The sequence below is a fragment of the Scyliorhinus torazame genome, chromosome 9, assembly GCF_047496885.1.
Source record: "Scyliorhinus torazame isolate Kashiwa2021f chromosome 9, sScyTor2.1, whole genome shotgun sequence".
Taxonomy (NCBI): domain Eukaryota; kingdom Metazoa; phylum Chordata; class Chondrichthyes; order Carcharhiniformes; family Scyliorhinidae; genus Scyliorhinus; species Scyliorhinus torazame.
This window is the reverse complement of record NC_092715.1, coordinates 257,541,193-257,559,688: the sequence shown is the minus strand read 5'-3', so window position 1 is coordinate 257,559,688 and position 18,496 is coordinate 257,541,193. Positions and strand designations below refer to the sequence as shown.

The following is an 18,496-nucleotide window of genomic DNA, read 5'->3' as shown; positions in this document are numbered from 1 at the left end:
TATTGGTTTAATTTATATATTGTTTGCCGTCCCAAGTTAACGAAGGCAACGGGGCTGAAAATGTGATTTTGTTTTGCTCTCTTTATGCAGCCACCAGCATTTAAATAGCTTCCGTCCTTTAAATTTCACCCACAGCACATTTCTGGCAATCCCTCTGCTTGCCCGTGTCGCCTAGCTCCCATGCACAGGTGAAAGCAGTGCGGAGTAGAGGTGGACCCAGGGAATGGAGTGCATTCAACATGTTTAATTCCTGTCTGGCACAACCTGTCGGGCCCAAGAACAGAAAGCACAATAAAGAGGAGCCGGATTAGACCAGACGGCCTGTCGAGCCCGTTGGGCTGTTCAACACAATCATGACTGATTGCCGGCTGCTGCAACTCCCCTTTCCCGTCTGTTCGCCACATCCCTGGATTCCCTGAGAGACCCACAACCTGTCTATTCCCCAACCTTAAATATAGTCAACGGTGGAGCATCGACACCCGGAGAATTCCAAAGATTCACAACTCTTTGCATGAAGTAATTTCTCCTCATCTCAGTCCTAAATGATTGGCCCTTGATCCCGAGACTGTGACCCTGCAGTGGAAATAGTCTCTCAACTTTACTGGCAGCTGTGAAGCATAAATCCACCAATAAAATTAATTCTGATCAGAGTGTTTGAGACAAAAAAAAGGCCACTCACTCATTGCATATTTGAAAATGAAGCACACATACTTGGGATGGGGCTGTGTTAACATTTCACTGAGGACGTCAGTTGCTGTGGCAACGTGACTTTGTACATCGAGCATAGAATTTAGGGCAGGAGTAGGCCATTTGAGCCTGCTTGCCGATTTAACAAGATCGCGATTGATCTGGCTGTGTCTCAGCTCCATTTTCTTGTCTACCCCCTGTAAGGGTCCATCCTATTAATTCCCTTATTTCCTCTTTCTTTTATTTTGTCGTTATCATTTCTGATCTATGACTGATTAATGGACATGTATCTTCATGTCAGGCAGCAGAGAGAATGAGGAAGTCAGACTGTACAGAAAGGGGACACTCTGCTAGCTTCAATAGGAGCTTCAGACCGCTCGGCTCCAGAGAGAGAGATGAGGTGGGAATCGGTTTGATTGATTGGCTGACGAATTGACTGAAAGGCCGTACTCTGCCCCGTAACAGGCGGTTATTTGGATCCTATCCCAGTGGGATGTTTCTCAGAGACCTGAGGAAGCCATCGAGTCCCCGACACAGAAAGACAAGGGGCGGGATTCTTCGACCCCCCCCCCCCGGGTGGGAGAATCGGCGGGGGGGGGGGGGGCGGCGTGAATCCCGCCCCCGCCGTCCTCCCAATTGTCCCGCCCCCCCAAAAACCGTCCCGCCGTGAGTCGCGCCGTCCGCCTCGGAAAATGGCGGGGTCCGGCACGGCTCAATGGGCCCCGGAGCTGTCCGGATTCTCCGGCCCGCGGTCGGGGCCCACCGATCTGCGGGCGGGCCTGTGCCGTGGGGGCACTCTATCCTTCTGCACCGGAGGCCATGGTCATCCGCCATTCTCGGTGTGGAAGTGAATCCCTCTGCGCATGCGCAGGGATGACGCCAGCACACTGGTGCTCCCGCGCATGCGCCGACCTGCGCAGGCCCTTTGGCGCCGGTTGGCGTGGCGCCAGGCCCCTATCCCGCCGGCTGGAGGGGCGCCAACCACTCCGAGGCGGGCCTAGCCCCTGAAGGTGCGGAATTGGGGCGGCCCGACGCCGGAGTGGTTCACGCCACTCCGTCCCGCCGGGACCCCCCGCCCCGCCGGGTACGGGAGAATCCCGCCCAAGGACCTGCTTTCTCTCTCTCTCCAGAATGGCTGTGAGTGCTGTATTCCTGAAGCTGCAGAGAACCTGAATGAATGAATCTACAGGGGAACCACTACACATTACAAACAAAGACAAGAGCCTGCTCTTACTCTCTCCAGAAAGGCTGTGGGTGTTGTATGTCTGAAACTACAGAGACATGCGTGTTGTATCGTAGAGTTATGGATAGCGACAGTCGAGGCTCCTTCCATCGCATGGCTGACCAGGAATCTCCCCTGCGCTTACTGACCTACGATCGACGTGTGTATTTACAGGTTCACACTCAATCTACTGGGCCACGTTATGAATGCACCTAGATTTGTTCTCAAGTCCTGGCATGGCACTCAAACCCAGAGCTCCTGATTCAGAGACAGGGATCGTAGCCGCTGAGCCACTAGATCCCCTATGCATGCTTGCAACGGGCTTTAAAAAAAATAGTTGAAGTGGAGCGCAAACCGGCAGGTATTAAACAAGCGAGCATCATAACATGACAAACATTATCATCGGCCTGAACTGTTGACTCCGTTTCCCCCCTTGCCAGTCGATGCTTGACCGGCTAAGTATTTCCAATATATTGTATTCACTGAGCTGTCCTTGTGATACAAGAAGCTTCACGACACATACTTAACATTCAGAGAGGAAAGCAGCAGCGCGCATATGATTGCCTGGCATCAAGGAGACAAAGGAGTTTGATAATGTGGAATAGGACAGAGTACTTACTTCAAGTATTTCACACCATCTGGTGTAGTTGGCACGTCATACCTTCTCATATACTCATTCATCTCTGGAAAGCTCTTCTTTACATAGGCCTCTGCGCTGCTCTCTCGAACAGTCCCAAAGCGGAAACCTTGTGATGGGTGGTGAAGCTTGAAGATAAAATTTAATCCGTGAGCACAATGCGTGTGACACCGTTGAAAAAAAACACAATAATCCCCCCCCCCCCCCCCCCCCAAGGTGTTCACCAAGCAGTGCGCGGAATTGCTGCAAGTATCAAATGAAGATTTCAGAACTGATGCAAGGTAACAGTTTTCAGTTGGCTGCAGAGATCTCGACACCAAGCAGGCTTTAGCGCAGCGCTGGCACAGGGGATTAAAGAAAACCATGGGGAGGAGGCTCTGGTAGGAGAGATCATAGCTGTTCTTTTCTTTTCCAATTTAGCGTGGCCAATTCATTTATGCTGCACATCTTTGGGTTGTGGGGGTGAGACCCATGCAGACACGGGGAGAATGTGGAAGCTCCACGCGGACAGTGACCCGGGGCCGGGATCGAACCCGGATCTGCAGTGCCGTGAGGCAGCAGTGCTTAGATCACAACTGTTCTGTATTCAATTTGAAAGGTGGGAGAGGTCTTGCAATCTGTTACAAAATGCAATGAAAACCTGAATTAAAACCAATCCCAATGGCACTTTTCATTTGAGCACATGTTTGGTACTTTATACCGTCAGCTGTGCCCAGATGGCAGGGGTTCTTGAGAATTGCAGACAAGAGGCGGCATTTATGCTGAATCATGTGCTCTGCTGACTGCAGGGGCTGATAGCAACTTGACATCTGGAATTGCTCTGAAACTATAGAAACACCTCCCATTAAAGAAATGTTAGTTTATAAACCATTTCAAGGAGAATCCCATTGGGTGACCTGATAGAGGTCTACAAAATTATGAGGGGCATAGACAAAGTGGATAGTCAGAAGCTTTTTCCAAGTGTAGAGGGGTCAATTACTAGGGGGCATAGGTTTAACGTGCGAGGGGGCAAGGTTCAGAGGAGATGTACGAGAGGCAAGTTTTTTTACACAGAGGGTAGTGGGTGTCTGGAACTCGCTGCCGGAGGAGGTGGTGGAAACAGGGACGATAGTGACGTTTAAGGGGCATCTTGGCAAATACATGAATAGGATGGGAATAGAGGGATACGGACCCAGGAAGTGTAGAAGATTTTAGTTTAGACGAGCAGCATGGTTGGCACAGGCTTGGAGGGCCGAAGAGCCTGTTCCTGTGCTGTACTTTTCTTTGTTCTTTGTCCACATATATCTGAGATAGGATTGCTGTAGGTCCTGTAACAGGTATTGGCGGAGGTGATGGGCTTGACAATGTCGTCATTTCGTATAAATCCCTCCGTGGACCCGCTTCTTCCCACCTTTGCAACTTCCTCCAGCTTACAGACATCTGGGATTTCTGCGTTCCTCCAGCTCTGGCCCCAAGAGCGTCCCCTCACTGACCACCATGCCTTTTCATGCTAAGGCTCCAATCTCTGGAATTTTCTCCCTTAAACCTCTCCCCTCTAAGATCCTCCTGAAAAACAAGCTACGTGGCCGTGTATTTTGGTCATCTGTCTTTATAACTCCCAATGCGGCTCGCCGTCAAATTTTGTTTGTTCCGGTGAACTGCCCTGGGATGTTTTTCCACTCCATTTAAGAAACTATATAAATGCAAGTTGTTGTTGTTATTCAAGCATTAACGTCATGTGACATCCTAACCCTTGGGAAACAGCGGGTTTGAAGTGGAGGAGAACTCATGGTTGCGCACGGTGAAGTTTGCTGAACCCATGCAAAATTTCAAGGACAGGGTCGTGAAAATGATCCTTGGTGCTTGACTGTGGCTGTAAATGTACGTCAGCAGTCATCACCCCCGCCTGAGGCCTGGAACGTCGTAGCAGTGTCATGCATTGCACAAATTGCCACTTAGGAAGGGCCGACAAAAATGGCTAGCCCAACACTACAACTTCAAAGAAGAAAGTCCGTGGATCCAATTTATTACCTACTCTCCCCCCCCCCCCCCCCCCCCCCGCCCTCCCCCGCACCCACCAGCCTCACTACTTCAAGGCTCAATTAGATGATGCCTCCAACAGTCTGCCAACCAATTAATGTGTCATTTTCAAGGCTACGAACAATCCCAATCTTGCCATCCCTTTTTTAACTCTTTAATGTGATGTGGGTGTCACTGGCAAGGCCAACAATTGTTGCCCATCACTGATTTCCCGTGCACTGAGTGGCTTGGTAGGGTAAGGGGGCAGGTAAGAGTCAAACGCATTGTTATGGCTCCAGAGACTCATGAGGCCAGGTGAGGTACGGATGGCAGACTTCCTTTTCTAAACGGACACGAGTGGACCAGATGAGTGTTTACTGTTACGAATGCCTGGTCAACCCTCAACATTGGCTATGATACTGACCAAGACGCGTAATTCGTAACGTTTCAAGATAGTGCAGAAAAATTAATTTGTTCCGGGAGTGAGAATAAAAGAAATGGGGCATGGTCACTTTATAAACAAACTTTATGAAAACGAAATAAAAGGAAACAATATTTAAACTCTTAAACTATCAACTCTACCACCGACAGATTACATGTAGTTTCTTAACAAATAGGCAAAAGAAAATCGAGTGAAGGTTAGATTATTCTGGTTTCATTGCTAATGCTTGTGTTGGAATGCTGTATGTCTGTAATCAATTCACATTCCAAATGCACTTTGGGCATCAATTCTGCAATGGGGAATGTTAATAGTGCGAGACAGCAACAACATACATTTCCATTTCTAATTTCTCATCTAAGACGGGGCCCAACTGATGTTGATTAACCCAACTATGGGGAGTTGCACATTTTACTGATAACTCTTTCCTAATGTCTCCTTCTTGTTCAACAAAATAATATCAAGCCTTCAAACTGAACGGGCACGATTTGATAGAAAAGAGCAGGGTCCCGTTTTGGGCGCGTTTGATGGGGTGTTCGCCCGGCGATTGCAGTGTCGAAAACAACCTCGTTATTAAATGGGACTCTTTTTCGGGCTTTGGCGAGGAACACACTTAGACTCACTTGCTGCACTATCGAGCCCCTTCTTGCCAGTGTTGGAAGAGATCGGAGAGCCATTTTAAAATTAGGGAGTCCTTGAGACTCTCACACCCACCTGTTAAGAGGAGGGTATCCGTTGGCCCGATCTCTGGTTGGGCAAGAGGGGCACTGCTGGCCTGGGCACCCTGGCAGTGTCCATGCCAGCCTGGCAGTGCCACCTGGGCACCATGGCATTGCCAGGGCAGGACCTGGGTGGCACTACCAGGGTGCTAGGCTGGCAGTGCCAGTGCCCGGTGACATCGGGAGTGCCAGGGTACCAATCTGAGACTGCGACCCTCGCGAGATCCCGTTAGATCTTGCGAGGCGTAACGAGCACTGTAAGTCTCACGACAGACCTCTCATAAGATTTACCGACCTTGTTGAGTCCTGAGTCGGACGCGACGAGGCCGATAGATCGCGCCCAGTGTTCCCGATAGGGAAAATCAGCAGAAAGTGATAATTGCTTCGTGACGTTGTCACATGCGCTCTGATATATTTTTTCAGGTCAAATCGTAATTTATCCTCTGCAGTATGTCTTTCGTGCACGTCTGAACGCAAAATTAATTTTGCCTGCACTGACTACCTGCAGTCAAAGCTTGTTCAGGAAAATTAAGTAGAATAGTTGGTACTGCAGTCTTGGCAGACTGAGGCGATTAACAAAAGCCTTCATCAATCTTCGTGCTTGGACCATCTGCTTTTACTAACATTAACCAGGATGTTGCGGGAGAATTTGCTATTGCACTCTGGAGAACTAAATCCTGCTTTGAGTTCACATGTAATCACTGAATATTTTGATTGTGTGGAATTCGAGAAAGAACGAGTGGGAGTAATATTCTCCATATTAAATTAGCTGCTCCCTCGTGTCAATGCTCTCAGGTAGGCTGGGTGTGACCTGCCGAGTTCGGCACTAGGTTGAGGTGTACGGTGCTGGTGACCTGGGAATACACCGCATCAGCACCTGGGGGTGGAAAAGAGCAGAGAATTCCAAGGGTCTCTGACCTTGCCTCCTCTGTAAACGATAACCCATCTAAACCTCCTACAACCAGTACCTAACTCGTCCACTTCATGTATTTACAGACCTAGAACGACTCCCCGGACTGGCAACACCTCGATCAAACAAAAACGTCCTCCTGGTCTTCAAGTACCCGCCATGACCTCAACCGTCCCTGTCGTAGCCTTCTGCAGTCCAACAGCTCTCTGCGATCTCGGCGCCCCTCCAGTTATGACCTCCTGATCACACCTAGTTTTCACTGTGCCTCGAGTGGCAGTCATGTGTTCAGCTGCGTGGGCCCAACAGGCTGGTATTCCCTCCCTAGACCTCCCCACTTCACTGTGGATGGGTAGTGAGTGGGGAAATCAGGGCTGTTTAAACTAACCCCTGTCCCGTCTGTAACGCCATACTTAGGGGCGGCGTCTCTCCATTTTGGCAAGGTTCACAAACACATTGCAAATATACGGAAAATGCAACAGAGCTCAAGGTTTAGGGTCCAGGGAGACAGGCAGACTGTGGATGGGAAATCTTTGGGGAAAAGAACAAGACGATTTTATGGATAAGCTAATTTTGAGAACAATTTAATTTTTAATATTCTTTTTAACATTATTACTAATGACACTTATTGAGTGGGCTTTGCGGGGAAACAAGGTGGTCAGTAAATGCATCTGGCGAATAGTTTTGAGGTATTTGACTAGTTGGTTTTGTGGTAGATTGGATTGGATTGGATTTGTTTATTGTCACGTGTACCGAGGTACAGTGAAAAGTATTTTTCTGCGAGCACTGTACCTCGGTACACGTGACAATAAACAAATGATGGTTCTAATTTGTAGCTCTACAGAGAAAGTGAGCGATTTGGTTGGTTCTGCGGTAGTTGCTGGTCCCGATTTGTACCTTTTGGGGGGAAATAAAATGACTGACATGATTGGTCAGTTGGTTTTGTGTGACTTGTCCTTTTTTTATAATCAGTAGCCCTTACAGTATTTGCACAAATCAGTGTGGCCAATGTCATGTGAGACTACCTTTAAGAAATGGGTGTTTATAAAATAGTTGTAGTGGATGTACCTTTAAGAAATGGGTGTTTATCAGTGATGTCAAGAGTGTGGGTGGAGCTAGGCTGTCGTCCGCTTTTACTTTCACTTTGGGCTTGCAGCTACAGGGTGTGTTTAGTTTTGTTTTAGGTTTGGAGAAGCTGCAGTCACAGCAAGATGTGTATGAACTTCTGCGAGCTAAAGAATATTCATTTGGTGATTTCAAAGTGGTAACTGTTCTCAGTAGAGAAGTTAAACCTGATGTCTTTCTGTAAAAAGGGTTCTTTTTTGTCTTATGGATGTTGCAAGGAAAGATTAAGAGTTACTTTTCGAGTACTGTATTCTTTGGGGTATTTATTGGTGTTGATAGTTGTTGAGATGTTTTCTGTGGGTTTATAAAGTGTTAACTTGTTTCATAAATAAACATTGTTTTAGTTTAAAAGTACTGTAGATTCCTGTTGCATCACACCTATAAAGTAGGCCTGTGTGCTCCCCATAACCACAATCTATTAAAAGTTCCGGTGAACTCCACGATACATTTGGGGTTCTCTAAACCCTGGCTCATAACACCAATTTCCCGGATGATGCTTTTCACACAAAGACCAAAGAACAGTACAGCACAGGAACAGGCCCTTCGGCCCTCCAAGACTGCACCAATCACGATACCTGTCTCAACTAAAACTTTGTCGTTTCAGGGTCCGTATCCCTCTATTCCCATCCTATTCATGCATTGGTCAAGATTCCTCTTAAACATCGCTATCATAGCTGCTCATGGGTTCATCTTCATTGCTACCTGGCAAGCACGACATGAAAGGCTTTTTGAAGTGGGGACAGAAACTGAACAACAAGAGGTGCATTCAAGTGTGTTTAATGGTTAGCACTCCTGCCTCACAGCGGCAGCGACTCGGGTTCAATTCTGGCCTCGGGTGACTGTCTGTTGAGTCTGCACTTCCTCCCCGCATCTGCGTGGGTTTCCTCCGGGTGCTCCGGTTTTCTCCCACAGCCCAAAGACATGCAGGTTAGGTGGTTTGGCCATGATAAATTTCCCTTTAGTGTCTAAAAGGTTCGGTGGGGTTACTGGGGTAGGGTGGGAGAGTGGGCCGAGGTAGGGAGCTCTTTCCAAGGGTCGGTGCAGACTCGGTGGGCCGAATGGCCTCCTTCTGCACTGTAGGGATTCTATGAAATTTCTACGAAATAATCTTGCTGAGGCCTCAGCTGTAACTGCTGTGCAAGCAGAGCTTAAATGGACATCATCATCATCAGCAAAGTTTTCCAATGGCGTTTACCACCTCCAGTGGCACGCTGCTATAATGACTGACACTTCTGCTGCACACTTCCTCTTCAGCACCTCCCTAAACTTTCTCATTGTCGAAAATGACCACCCTGGGCCTCACAGCTCCGAGGACCCGGGTTTGATCTTGGCCCCGGGTCACTGTCCATATGGACTTTGCACAATCTCCCCGTGTTTGCGTGGGTTCAAGCTCACCCCCACAACCCAAAGATGCGCAGGGTTGGTGGATTGGCCACGCTGACTTGCCCCTTGATTGGAAAAAAAGAATTGGGTACTCTAGATTTAAAAAGAAAATGATCAGTCACACCTGCAGCTGGAATGAAGCCTGCCCGATACTACTGGCGCAATTTGAGTTTTTAATTAAAGTCAAGTAAATCACTTATTTATGAATGATCAGAGGGAGAATAATAATCCTTCTTTTCCCTTTGCACACCTCATCATGGAAGTTCTAAATCAGAATTACAGTAAACATTATGCTATCTGGCACTCTAGCAATCAGAGCTCTCGACTAATCTGGATTTTTTGATGTTGCTCTATTTTGAATTGTCACCGTACCAATCAGAACCACTGACAATGTTATCTGGAACCCGTGCTTGTGTACGATTATTATTTTTTAAAATAAATACTTTTATTAGCTTTTCCAAAATGTAACAGAATTAGCATTCCACATATTTAATTCACATTTGTTGTGGCCTTCGCCTCTCTGATTGCACGACGGCAAATTTTACTGGAGTGGCGGTCGGCATCGCCGCCGGGGGTAGCGGCCTGGTTGGGTGACCTGTACGGCTTCCTGTGGTTGGAGAAGGGAAAGTCTGAGTTAAGGGGCTCAGCAGGGGGGGGTTGAGAAAACGTGGGGGATGTTAGTGACCGTGTTTGAGGAGTTGTTCATCGTGGTGGGGGAGGGGGGGGGTGAAAAAGGGAAAAAATCTGAAGACTGTATAATTGATTGCTGGAAAGTATGTTTCCCGGGGTGTTTATTTGCTGTAACCTGTTTTGATAAATGTTTGTAATAAAAAACATTAGATAAAATATTTAATTAACATTTAACAATCCCTCCCCTCAACCCAATCAACTAACTACCCCCCCCACCCCACCCTTTAGCTGCTGAGGTTAATTCCTTAAAGTGATATATGAACGGGCGCCATCTCTAGTGAAACCCCCCCTCATTCCCTCTTAAGCTAAATTTAACCTTCTCTAGGCTTAGAAAATCCATTAAGTGTCTCAGTCATACTGATGCACAGGGTGGAGCAACTGACCTCCACCGTATTATTTGATGTTTTAGTGTACTGTTGAAGGTTACAAGTAGAAAGATTGATGTTCTTCACTTCCTGGGCACTTGCTGCCTATTAGTCTGTGCTGCAGGTAACGCGCAGCATTCCAGTGGTAAAAGGAACTCCCGGTTAACCGGCACCACTCGTTCAATAACAGGTAATGAAGATTTTTACTGTATCGCTGCCCCCACTGTCATTTGAGTGTCCCTTTAAGAAAGGTTTGGCATGATTGTGGTCCCAACGCTACTTTCATTTCTACGCCACCCACCCCCCCCCCCCCCCCCCCCCCCACTACAGCTTCTCTCCCTTGTCAAAGAAGAATGTATCTACCTCGACCTTAAAAATATTCAATGACCCTGCCTACAAAACCTTCCAGGGAAGAGCGTTCCACAGACTGACTACTCTTTGAGAGAAAATAATTCTCATCTGCATTTTAAATGGGATACCCCTTGGTTTTAAACTGCCCTCAGGATCTTATACATTTCACAAGATAACTCTCATTCTTCTAAACAATGAATACAGGCCGAACCTGTCCATAGAATCCCTGCAGTGCAGAAGGAGGCCATTCGGCCCGTTGAGTCTGCACTGACCCTCTGAAAAGGCCCACCACCCAAGCCCACTCCCCCGCCCTATCCCCATAACCCCACCTAACCTGCACGTCTTTGTGACAGCAAGGGGCAATTTAGCACGGCCAATCCACCTAACCTGCACGTTTTTGGACTGTGGGAGGAAATCGGAGCTCCCGGAGGAAACACGGGGAGAATGTCTAAACTCCACACAGACAGTCACCCAAGGCTGGAATCGAACCCGAATCTCTTGCGCTGTGAGGCAGCGGGGCTAACCACCGTGCCGCCCCCAGAAGATAACCTCTTTGTCAGAGAATGAGGAAGTCCATGTCGAAGTTTTAACATTCTCTCGAGTTGACATTTTTTACTTAAAACAACAGACACCATTAAAGGCAAAACAGTCTCAATCAAAATGATAAGGGCTGGAAAGCAATGATAAGCTTTTAAGGACAAACAAACATATGAATCATGAGCAGGAGTGGGCCACTCAGCCCCTCGAGCCTGCTCCGCCATTCAATAGGATCGCGGCTGTTCTGATTGTAACCTCAACCCCACATTCCTACGTTCCCCCAATAACGTTTCACCCCCCCCTTGTTAATTAAGAATCTACCTAGCTCTGCCGTAAAAATATTCAAAGACTCTGCTTCCACTGCCTTTGGAGGAAGAGAATTCTAGAGACTTGCGACCCTCTTGAGACAAAAACAGTGAAGTTCTCAGTTATAGGGAATAAAAAAGACATTTTTCATTGCATTCAGTGAACACTATTTATAATGGTTATGTAAAGGTTGTGACGATATGCAGAATATGATTGATAGAAGTGGACTGGTTCTCTAAGCCATGACTGCTAGTGTTGCAAATGTTGCACTCAAGCCTAATGGGATACAATCACATCCGACAGGTTTTCATAATGCATTCTTGTTTACATCATCAATAACATCAGGGTCAATTTTACACGCTTGTGCTTGCAGCTCAGAGTGTTGGGACCTGGGTGTGGAGACCAATGGATTTTCTGTCTTGGAGAACGAGCCACAAGATGAGATTCATAAAATTAACCCTCATATGTCCAAAATGAGCCGGTAGGCGGGCAAAAGCTATATTTGATGGCGTTGCGGTTTAGTTCCAGTGCACTTGGGAGGCAGTGGGAGTGCTAACCCTGCGAACGAGGAAAGTACTTAAAGTGTCCAGTGAAAACCACTCCAACTCCTGGTGAGAGAGGTAAGGAGGTCACACGTTACTTGGCAAAGAGGAACCTAAACGCGGCAGAGGAGCAAAACTGTTCTGGGGATAAAAGTACATAAATCACTAAAACACGTGGCACAGATTAATAAGGCCATTAAAAAACTCAAACCAAGCACTCAGCTTTATTTCTAGAGAGACAGAATTCATAGAATTTACACTGCAGAAGGAGGCCGTTCGGCCCATCGAGTCTGCCCCGGCCCTTGGAAAGAGCACCCCAGCTAAACCCACACCTCCACCCTATCCCCGCAACCCAGTAACCCCACCCAACCTTTTGTTTGGACACTAAAGGCAATTTAGCATGGTCAATCCACCTAACGATGGCAGCATGGTAGCATTGTAGATAGCACAATTGCTTCACAGCTCCAGGGTCCCAGGTTCGATTCTGGCTTGGGTCACTCTGTGCGGAGTCTGCACGTTCTCCCAGTGTGTGACCTTGGGTAGGGTGCTCTTTCCAAGAGCCGGTGCAGACTTGATGGGCCGATTGGCCTCCTTCAGCACTGTAAATTCTATGATAATCTATGAAACCTGCACATTTTGGGACTGTGGGAGGAAACCGGAGCACCCGGAGGAAACCCACGCACACACGGGGAGAACGTGCGGACTCCGCACAGACAGTGACCCATCCGGGAATCGAACCTGGGACCCTGGAGCTGTGAAGCAACTGTGCTAACCACTATGCTACCGTGACGCCCTTAATTCAAAACCAAAAAAGTTATGCTAAATTTGTATTAAACCTTAGGTACAGCACACTTATTTTACTGCATACAGTTCTGGCTGCCATTTTGTAAGAAGGTTACTGAGATGGTGAGTTTACATGTATGCCTGATATCAGAACTGCCAGGTTATTCTGAGCAAGGATGGCCAGGCTCACAGTTGCCCGCTGGAGAGCCGGCGAGATCCCTGTGCCGCCACTTTTCAGGAAGGCCCCGCTGCATCAAATTCCACTCAGGCAATTTACAGGGCCTTTCCCTGGGGTCAAGGACCCTCAGGAGGGTGGGGGCCAGACGTGTCACCCTGTTGAGAGCTGCTGGCTGATCCCAGACCGGCGAGGCTTGACATCTCTATTGAATTATTGAATGGCAGCACCATCGGTGAAGCGGTGGCCGTTGCCGGTTTGACTCCCACCAGAGGCCTAAAATTGTCACTGGAACCCAGGCCAAAGGTGAGTGATGGTGGTGGTGGTGGTGGTGGGGGGGGGGGGGGAAGAGAAGGAGAAGGAGGAGAAGGGAGGGAGGGAGCTCTCAGTGGATCCTCCCTTTCCCGATGCCAAGTCCCTCGATCGGACACTGAGTGAGTGGCTCTGAACAAAGCCCCCCCCCCACAAATGGGAGCCCTCAAGAAACTCCTCGTGCTCCCAAATGTTGCGATCCCAGTCGGTAGGCAGGATGAGGCCACAAATGGGCATTAATTTCCCACTTAAGGACCTCAAATGGCAGCAGGGTGGGAAAGCTATCTGAGACTTAATTCGCGTGACGGCGGTGGGTCCCCATCAGCCACCCCCCCCCCCCCCCCGCCTGATTAAATGCCCTCCGCACCTCTAAACGGGTCATGGCGGAGGGCACAGGATTCCGGCCTGGGTCTCCCACCTCCGGAGAAGGGAAAGGCTGAGGGGTGACCCAAAATTATGAAATGTTTTGATAGAGTGGACAAAGTGAGTCTTTCCTGTTGTGGGGAAAAGAAAAAATAGAAACCCATCAAAATAAAACAGTGGCCAAGAAATTAAATCCTATTCAGATGGAACTTCTTTGCCCAGAGAGTGTGTGGAACCCGCTGCCGTGTGGGATATCCCAGGTGAAGAGAGCGAAAATGGAGTTACGGAGACGTGAGAGAAGCCTCGGTGAGGAAGGATGGGAGGAGGCTTGAAGGAAGCTTAAATACCAACATGGGTTGGATGGGCTGAATGATCTGTCTGTGTGCTAAGTCGAATATTCTACGCAATGTTGAGGTAAAAAAAAATTCAGAAATCAGCCTGTGATTCTCCCATTGAAGTTAGCAAAATTATTAAAGACCGTCACCCATTCCTGGCGCACCACCATTGCCACACTGGCGTGGGGACATAGCCCCAGAATTGAAGAATCCAACTCAGGAAGGGAGTAACTCGCTGCAGGATTCCCAGCTCCTGATCTGCTCTTGTACCCTTAGGATTTATATGGCTGGTCAAGTTGTCTAGGACTATATGACCAAACTAATGAAATAAAATGAAAAGAAAATCGCTTATTGTCACAAGTAGGCTTCAATGAAGTTACTGTGAAAAGCCCCTAGTCCCCACATTCCGGCGCCTGTTTGGGGAGGCTGGTACGGGAATTGAACCGTGCTGCTGGCCTGCCTTGGTCTGCTTTAAAAGCCAGCGATTTAGCTCAGTGCGCTAAAAGGAAATCTAAAGCAAATCATTTATAAATGAAATCATTTATTTGGCTGGACAGATAGGACATTTATTTGCCGTTATCTACATCTAAAAATTATTAGCCTTTACTTTTTATGAAACTCAGTAAAAAGGTTTTGATGGAATAAAAAATTATCTGCGATACTGTGCTAAGAGTTGTTGCTTGGAAGGTATTGGGTAATAAATGCAAGATAGTTATAATTGATGACCACTCAAGGTACTAACTTTTCATCTAATACTTGTTCATATCTTGATTAATGTTGGTAGCAAGTTAAATCACCACTGCAATCTTGTAAATTGATTGACTCCTCAATGAGAAATGTTCGTGGCCGGTCTTTACTCGCAAATCAAAACTTTATTTCTGCTGTTGATAACAAAGGGTAGATGTCGGGCACAGTCACATTAAGGCATTGGTTTTGGGGGAGAAAATCTTCAATATTTAGGAACATAGTGGGCTGGATTCTCTGATTTTGAGGCAATGTCCGGAGGAAGTGTCTGGTTTTACGACGTAGAAATCGGTGGAGCCCCAGCACCGATTCTCCGACCGGTAAGGGGCGAGCAGCCGCGCCATGTAAAACGCACGGCCTTCCCGATATAAACACCTGGAGAATTGCCGGGTCCATGGCTGCGCATGCGCACGGCGACGACCTGCAGCGGTCACGCCGTACATCATGGCACCGGCCACGTAAGGACCCCGACCTGCCAGATAGTGCCCCCCCGGACACTCTCCGCGCCACACCCCACCAGTCCCCCCAGGCCTCGCCGAAGCGCCCCCCCCCCCCCCCCCCCCGGACTGTGGCGGCGCTGGACACTGTCCGCACCCAGCATGCCGGGTTCACGAAAACTGAGAGCACACGTGTCCCGTGCCGTCGGGAACTGGGCCCCTCGGGGGTGGAGCATCAGGGGATGGCCTTCAGGTAACGCCCCGGGGCTGCCCCAACGGCGTGCAGCGTACTCCCCGATGACGCCGTTTTGGAGGGGCCGGAGAATCCGAAAACAGGTGCCACCCGGGATTCGGTCGTACAACAGGGATTCTCCGTCCGATCGCCGATTACGATATCGGCGTCGGGAAACGGAGAATCCCGTCCAATGGGCGCAATCTTGCTGCAAAAATAACCGTGTTAACATCGCACCCAGTGATTAATGAGCATATCAGCCAGCAAGTTCGGGGCATGAACAGATCGAGACAAGTTGCCCTCCAAGCCACACACACCAGCGTGACTTGTAACAATATCGGCGTCGCTAGGTAAGAACCTGGCACCCCCTCTCTAACGGCATCATGGAAGGCAGCGGTTCAAGGCTCTGAGCTAGTGACAGCTCAATGCCGCCCCGCCTCCCGGACAGATACAGGCTCCTGACATCACCTGAGGCTGAAGCAACCAGCACGTTTTTAATTTCCACTTTCATTCAAGGGTGATTAAGGATGGGCAACAAATGCTGGCCTTGTCAGCGACGCTCGTATTCCACGAGTGCTGAATTTTTAAAAAGGACCGACTTGCGTCATTGTTTGCTCCGTACAAACCGCATCTTGCCTTTCTCTCCCCAGCATTCTTCACAATTTCCTGGATTTGCATTTAAATTACCCTTTTGGATTCCTGATTAACAGAACTTCCATTCTTTCACAATGTAATAATAGCTAATGCAAGGCAAATTTAATTCTCCAGCCTCGAGACTGAACAACATTAACTGTTCGACATCGTTTGGACATGTGGTAAAGATTCTAAAAAGTCATGTTTAACGTTTTCCTTATTTTGCTCTTTTTTCTCTCCCAATGCAATCATTCCTTCCCTCTCTCTGCACCCGATTTGACTCGAATTCATCCTTCTGTGTCAATCTTCTGTTTCATTGGTTATGGAAATAGACTGTTGTCCCGAAGGTCTCAATGTGCGCCACTGCCCATTATTAGCTCACACCTCCAGCATGTTGCAGTGCAAAATGGACAAAAGGGTAATACCTCCATCATTTGCACAGCGTGATTTATCTTCCTCCTTGAAGATAATTGCAATTATTGCAGACATAGGAATTAGGAGCAGAAGTGGGCAATTCAGCCCTTCGAGCCTGCTCCACCATTCAATCAGACCATGGCTGATCCATTCCTGGTCTCAAATCCACCTCCCCACCTGTTCCCCATAATCCCTTTAAACTGTTTTTTAAAATCAGAAATAGATCTCTCACTCTTGAAACCATTTAATGATTCGGACTCCGCCGCACTATGGGGCAGCGAGTTCCACAAATTCATCACCCTGTGCGAGAAGTAGTTCCTCCTCATCTCAGTTCTAAATCTACCGCCTTTCAACCTTAATAGACATAGACATAGAATTTACAGTGCAGAAGGAGGCCATTCGGCCCATCGAGTCTGCACCAGCTCTTGGAAAGAGCTCCCTACCTAAGGTCCACACCTCAACCCTATCCCCATAACCCAGCAACCCCACACAACACTAAGGGCAATTTTGGACACTAAGGGCAATTTAGCGTGGCCAATTCACCTAAGCTGCACATCTTTGGACTGTGGGAGGAAACCAGAGCACCCGGAGGAAACCCACGCACACATGGGGCAAACGTGCAGACTCCGCACAGACAGTGACCCAAGCCGGGAATCGAACCTGGGACCCTGGTGCTGTGAAGCAATTGTGCTAACCACTATGCTACCGTGTTGCCCAAATCTGAAACCTCTCGTTCTAGATTGCCCCACAAGAGGGAACATTTGTTCGACAATTACTTTATCAATCCCAATTAGTATTTTAGAAACCTCGATCGGTTACCCTCTCATCCTTCGAAACTCCAGCGAGTATAAACCCAAACTGTTCAATCTCTCCCAAGTTAACCCTTTCATATAGGAATCAATCTGGTGAATGTCCTCTGAACTGCCTCCAATGCCACCACATCCTTCCTCAAATAAGGAGACGAAAACTGGACACAACACTCCAGATGCGGTCTCACTAACACCCTATACAATTGCAACATCACTTCCATACTTTTATGCTCCAGTCGCAATAAATGCTAACATTCCATTTGCCTTTCTTATTACATTTTGTACATACATACAGACTTCATGAACAAAGACACCCAGATCCTTCTGCCCCAACGCATTTTAAATCTTCTTTCCGTTTCGATAATAATTTGCCTATTTTTTCTGCTGCAGATTTGTTGCCTTACATCCGCTTTGTGGCGTGCTGCAACACTTCCATTGATGGTGGTTCCTGCATGCGTTCGAGCACAGAGTACTGGGGGATAGCCTGGAGTGTATTAGCTGCCAATGTGGATTCACGGTTGAGCAGCTGTTGAGAAGGTTCTTGTCCAGTGCTGACGGATGGCCCTGCCATCCTTAAAAAGAGCAAGACATCTTGTGAGCAAAGAGGATTGTGTCCATTTGGCTTGGGTCTATAAATGGTCATGAAGGCTTTGTGAAAGTTTAACATTTCATGGCGGTCAGCATATTGTATCTTCAGGGTTTTCTTTTCCCGCCACACATTCTTTATCTTCTGGATTTGTTTTTGGACAACAGCCTTGAGCTATTGGAAAACTGCTTTCTTGACTTGTGACCTTGAGTTATTCTGCCAGATGATGAAGGCTTTTGTTCTGGGAGGTCACGGGCGGGATTGTCTTACCCAATGGCCTGGCCGGAGAATCGCCGCGAATCACACCATGCTGCCCCGACGAGATTCTCCGGAGAGCGGAGAATCGGCACCATTGGCGTAGGCGCGGCCCCGGTTAGGGGCCACTCTACGGGGCCCCCCCCCAGCGATTTTCCGCCCGGGATGGGCCGAGCGGGCGTAACAAAAAACCCAAATCCCGCCGGCGCCGTTCTAACCTGGTCTTACCCGGCGGGACCTCGGCATGGAAGGATCTGGTGGGGAGGGGGGGGGGGGGGGGGGGGGGGGGGGGAGAAGAGAGAGGGGGGGTGCGTGCGGGGAGGGGTGTCCAACCCCGGGGTGGCCTGGCCCGTGATTGGGGCCCACCAATCGGCGGGACGGCCTCTCGGGCTGGGGGCCTCTTTTGTTCCGCACTGGCCCCTGTAGCCCTATGTCATGTTGCGTCGGGGCCGGCGCGGAGAAGGGAGACACCGCGCATGCGTGGAAATCATGCCAGTCCCACTGTGCATG

General features: G+C 48.5%; 1 protein-coding gene across 2 annotated transcripts in view; it reads right to left on the bottom strand.

Annotated features, from left to right (window-relative positions):
- Positions 1-18,496, bottom strand: part of grin3a (glutamate receptor, ionotropic, N-methyl-D-aspartate 3A) — a 175,857-nt gene that overhangs the window by 33,592 nt on the left and 123,769 nt on the right. The window contains exon 4 of one of the 2 annotated variants that reach the window (XM_072517277.1): positions 2,529-2,674. In XM_072517277.1, coding sequence (XP_072373378.1) covers positions 2,529-2,674 — 146 coding nt within the window. The remainder of the gene's footprint in view (positions 1-2,528; positions 2,675-18,496) is intronic. The other variant, XM_072517278.1, reaches the window with a different exon arrangement.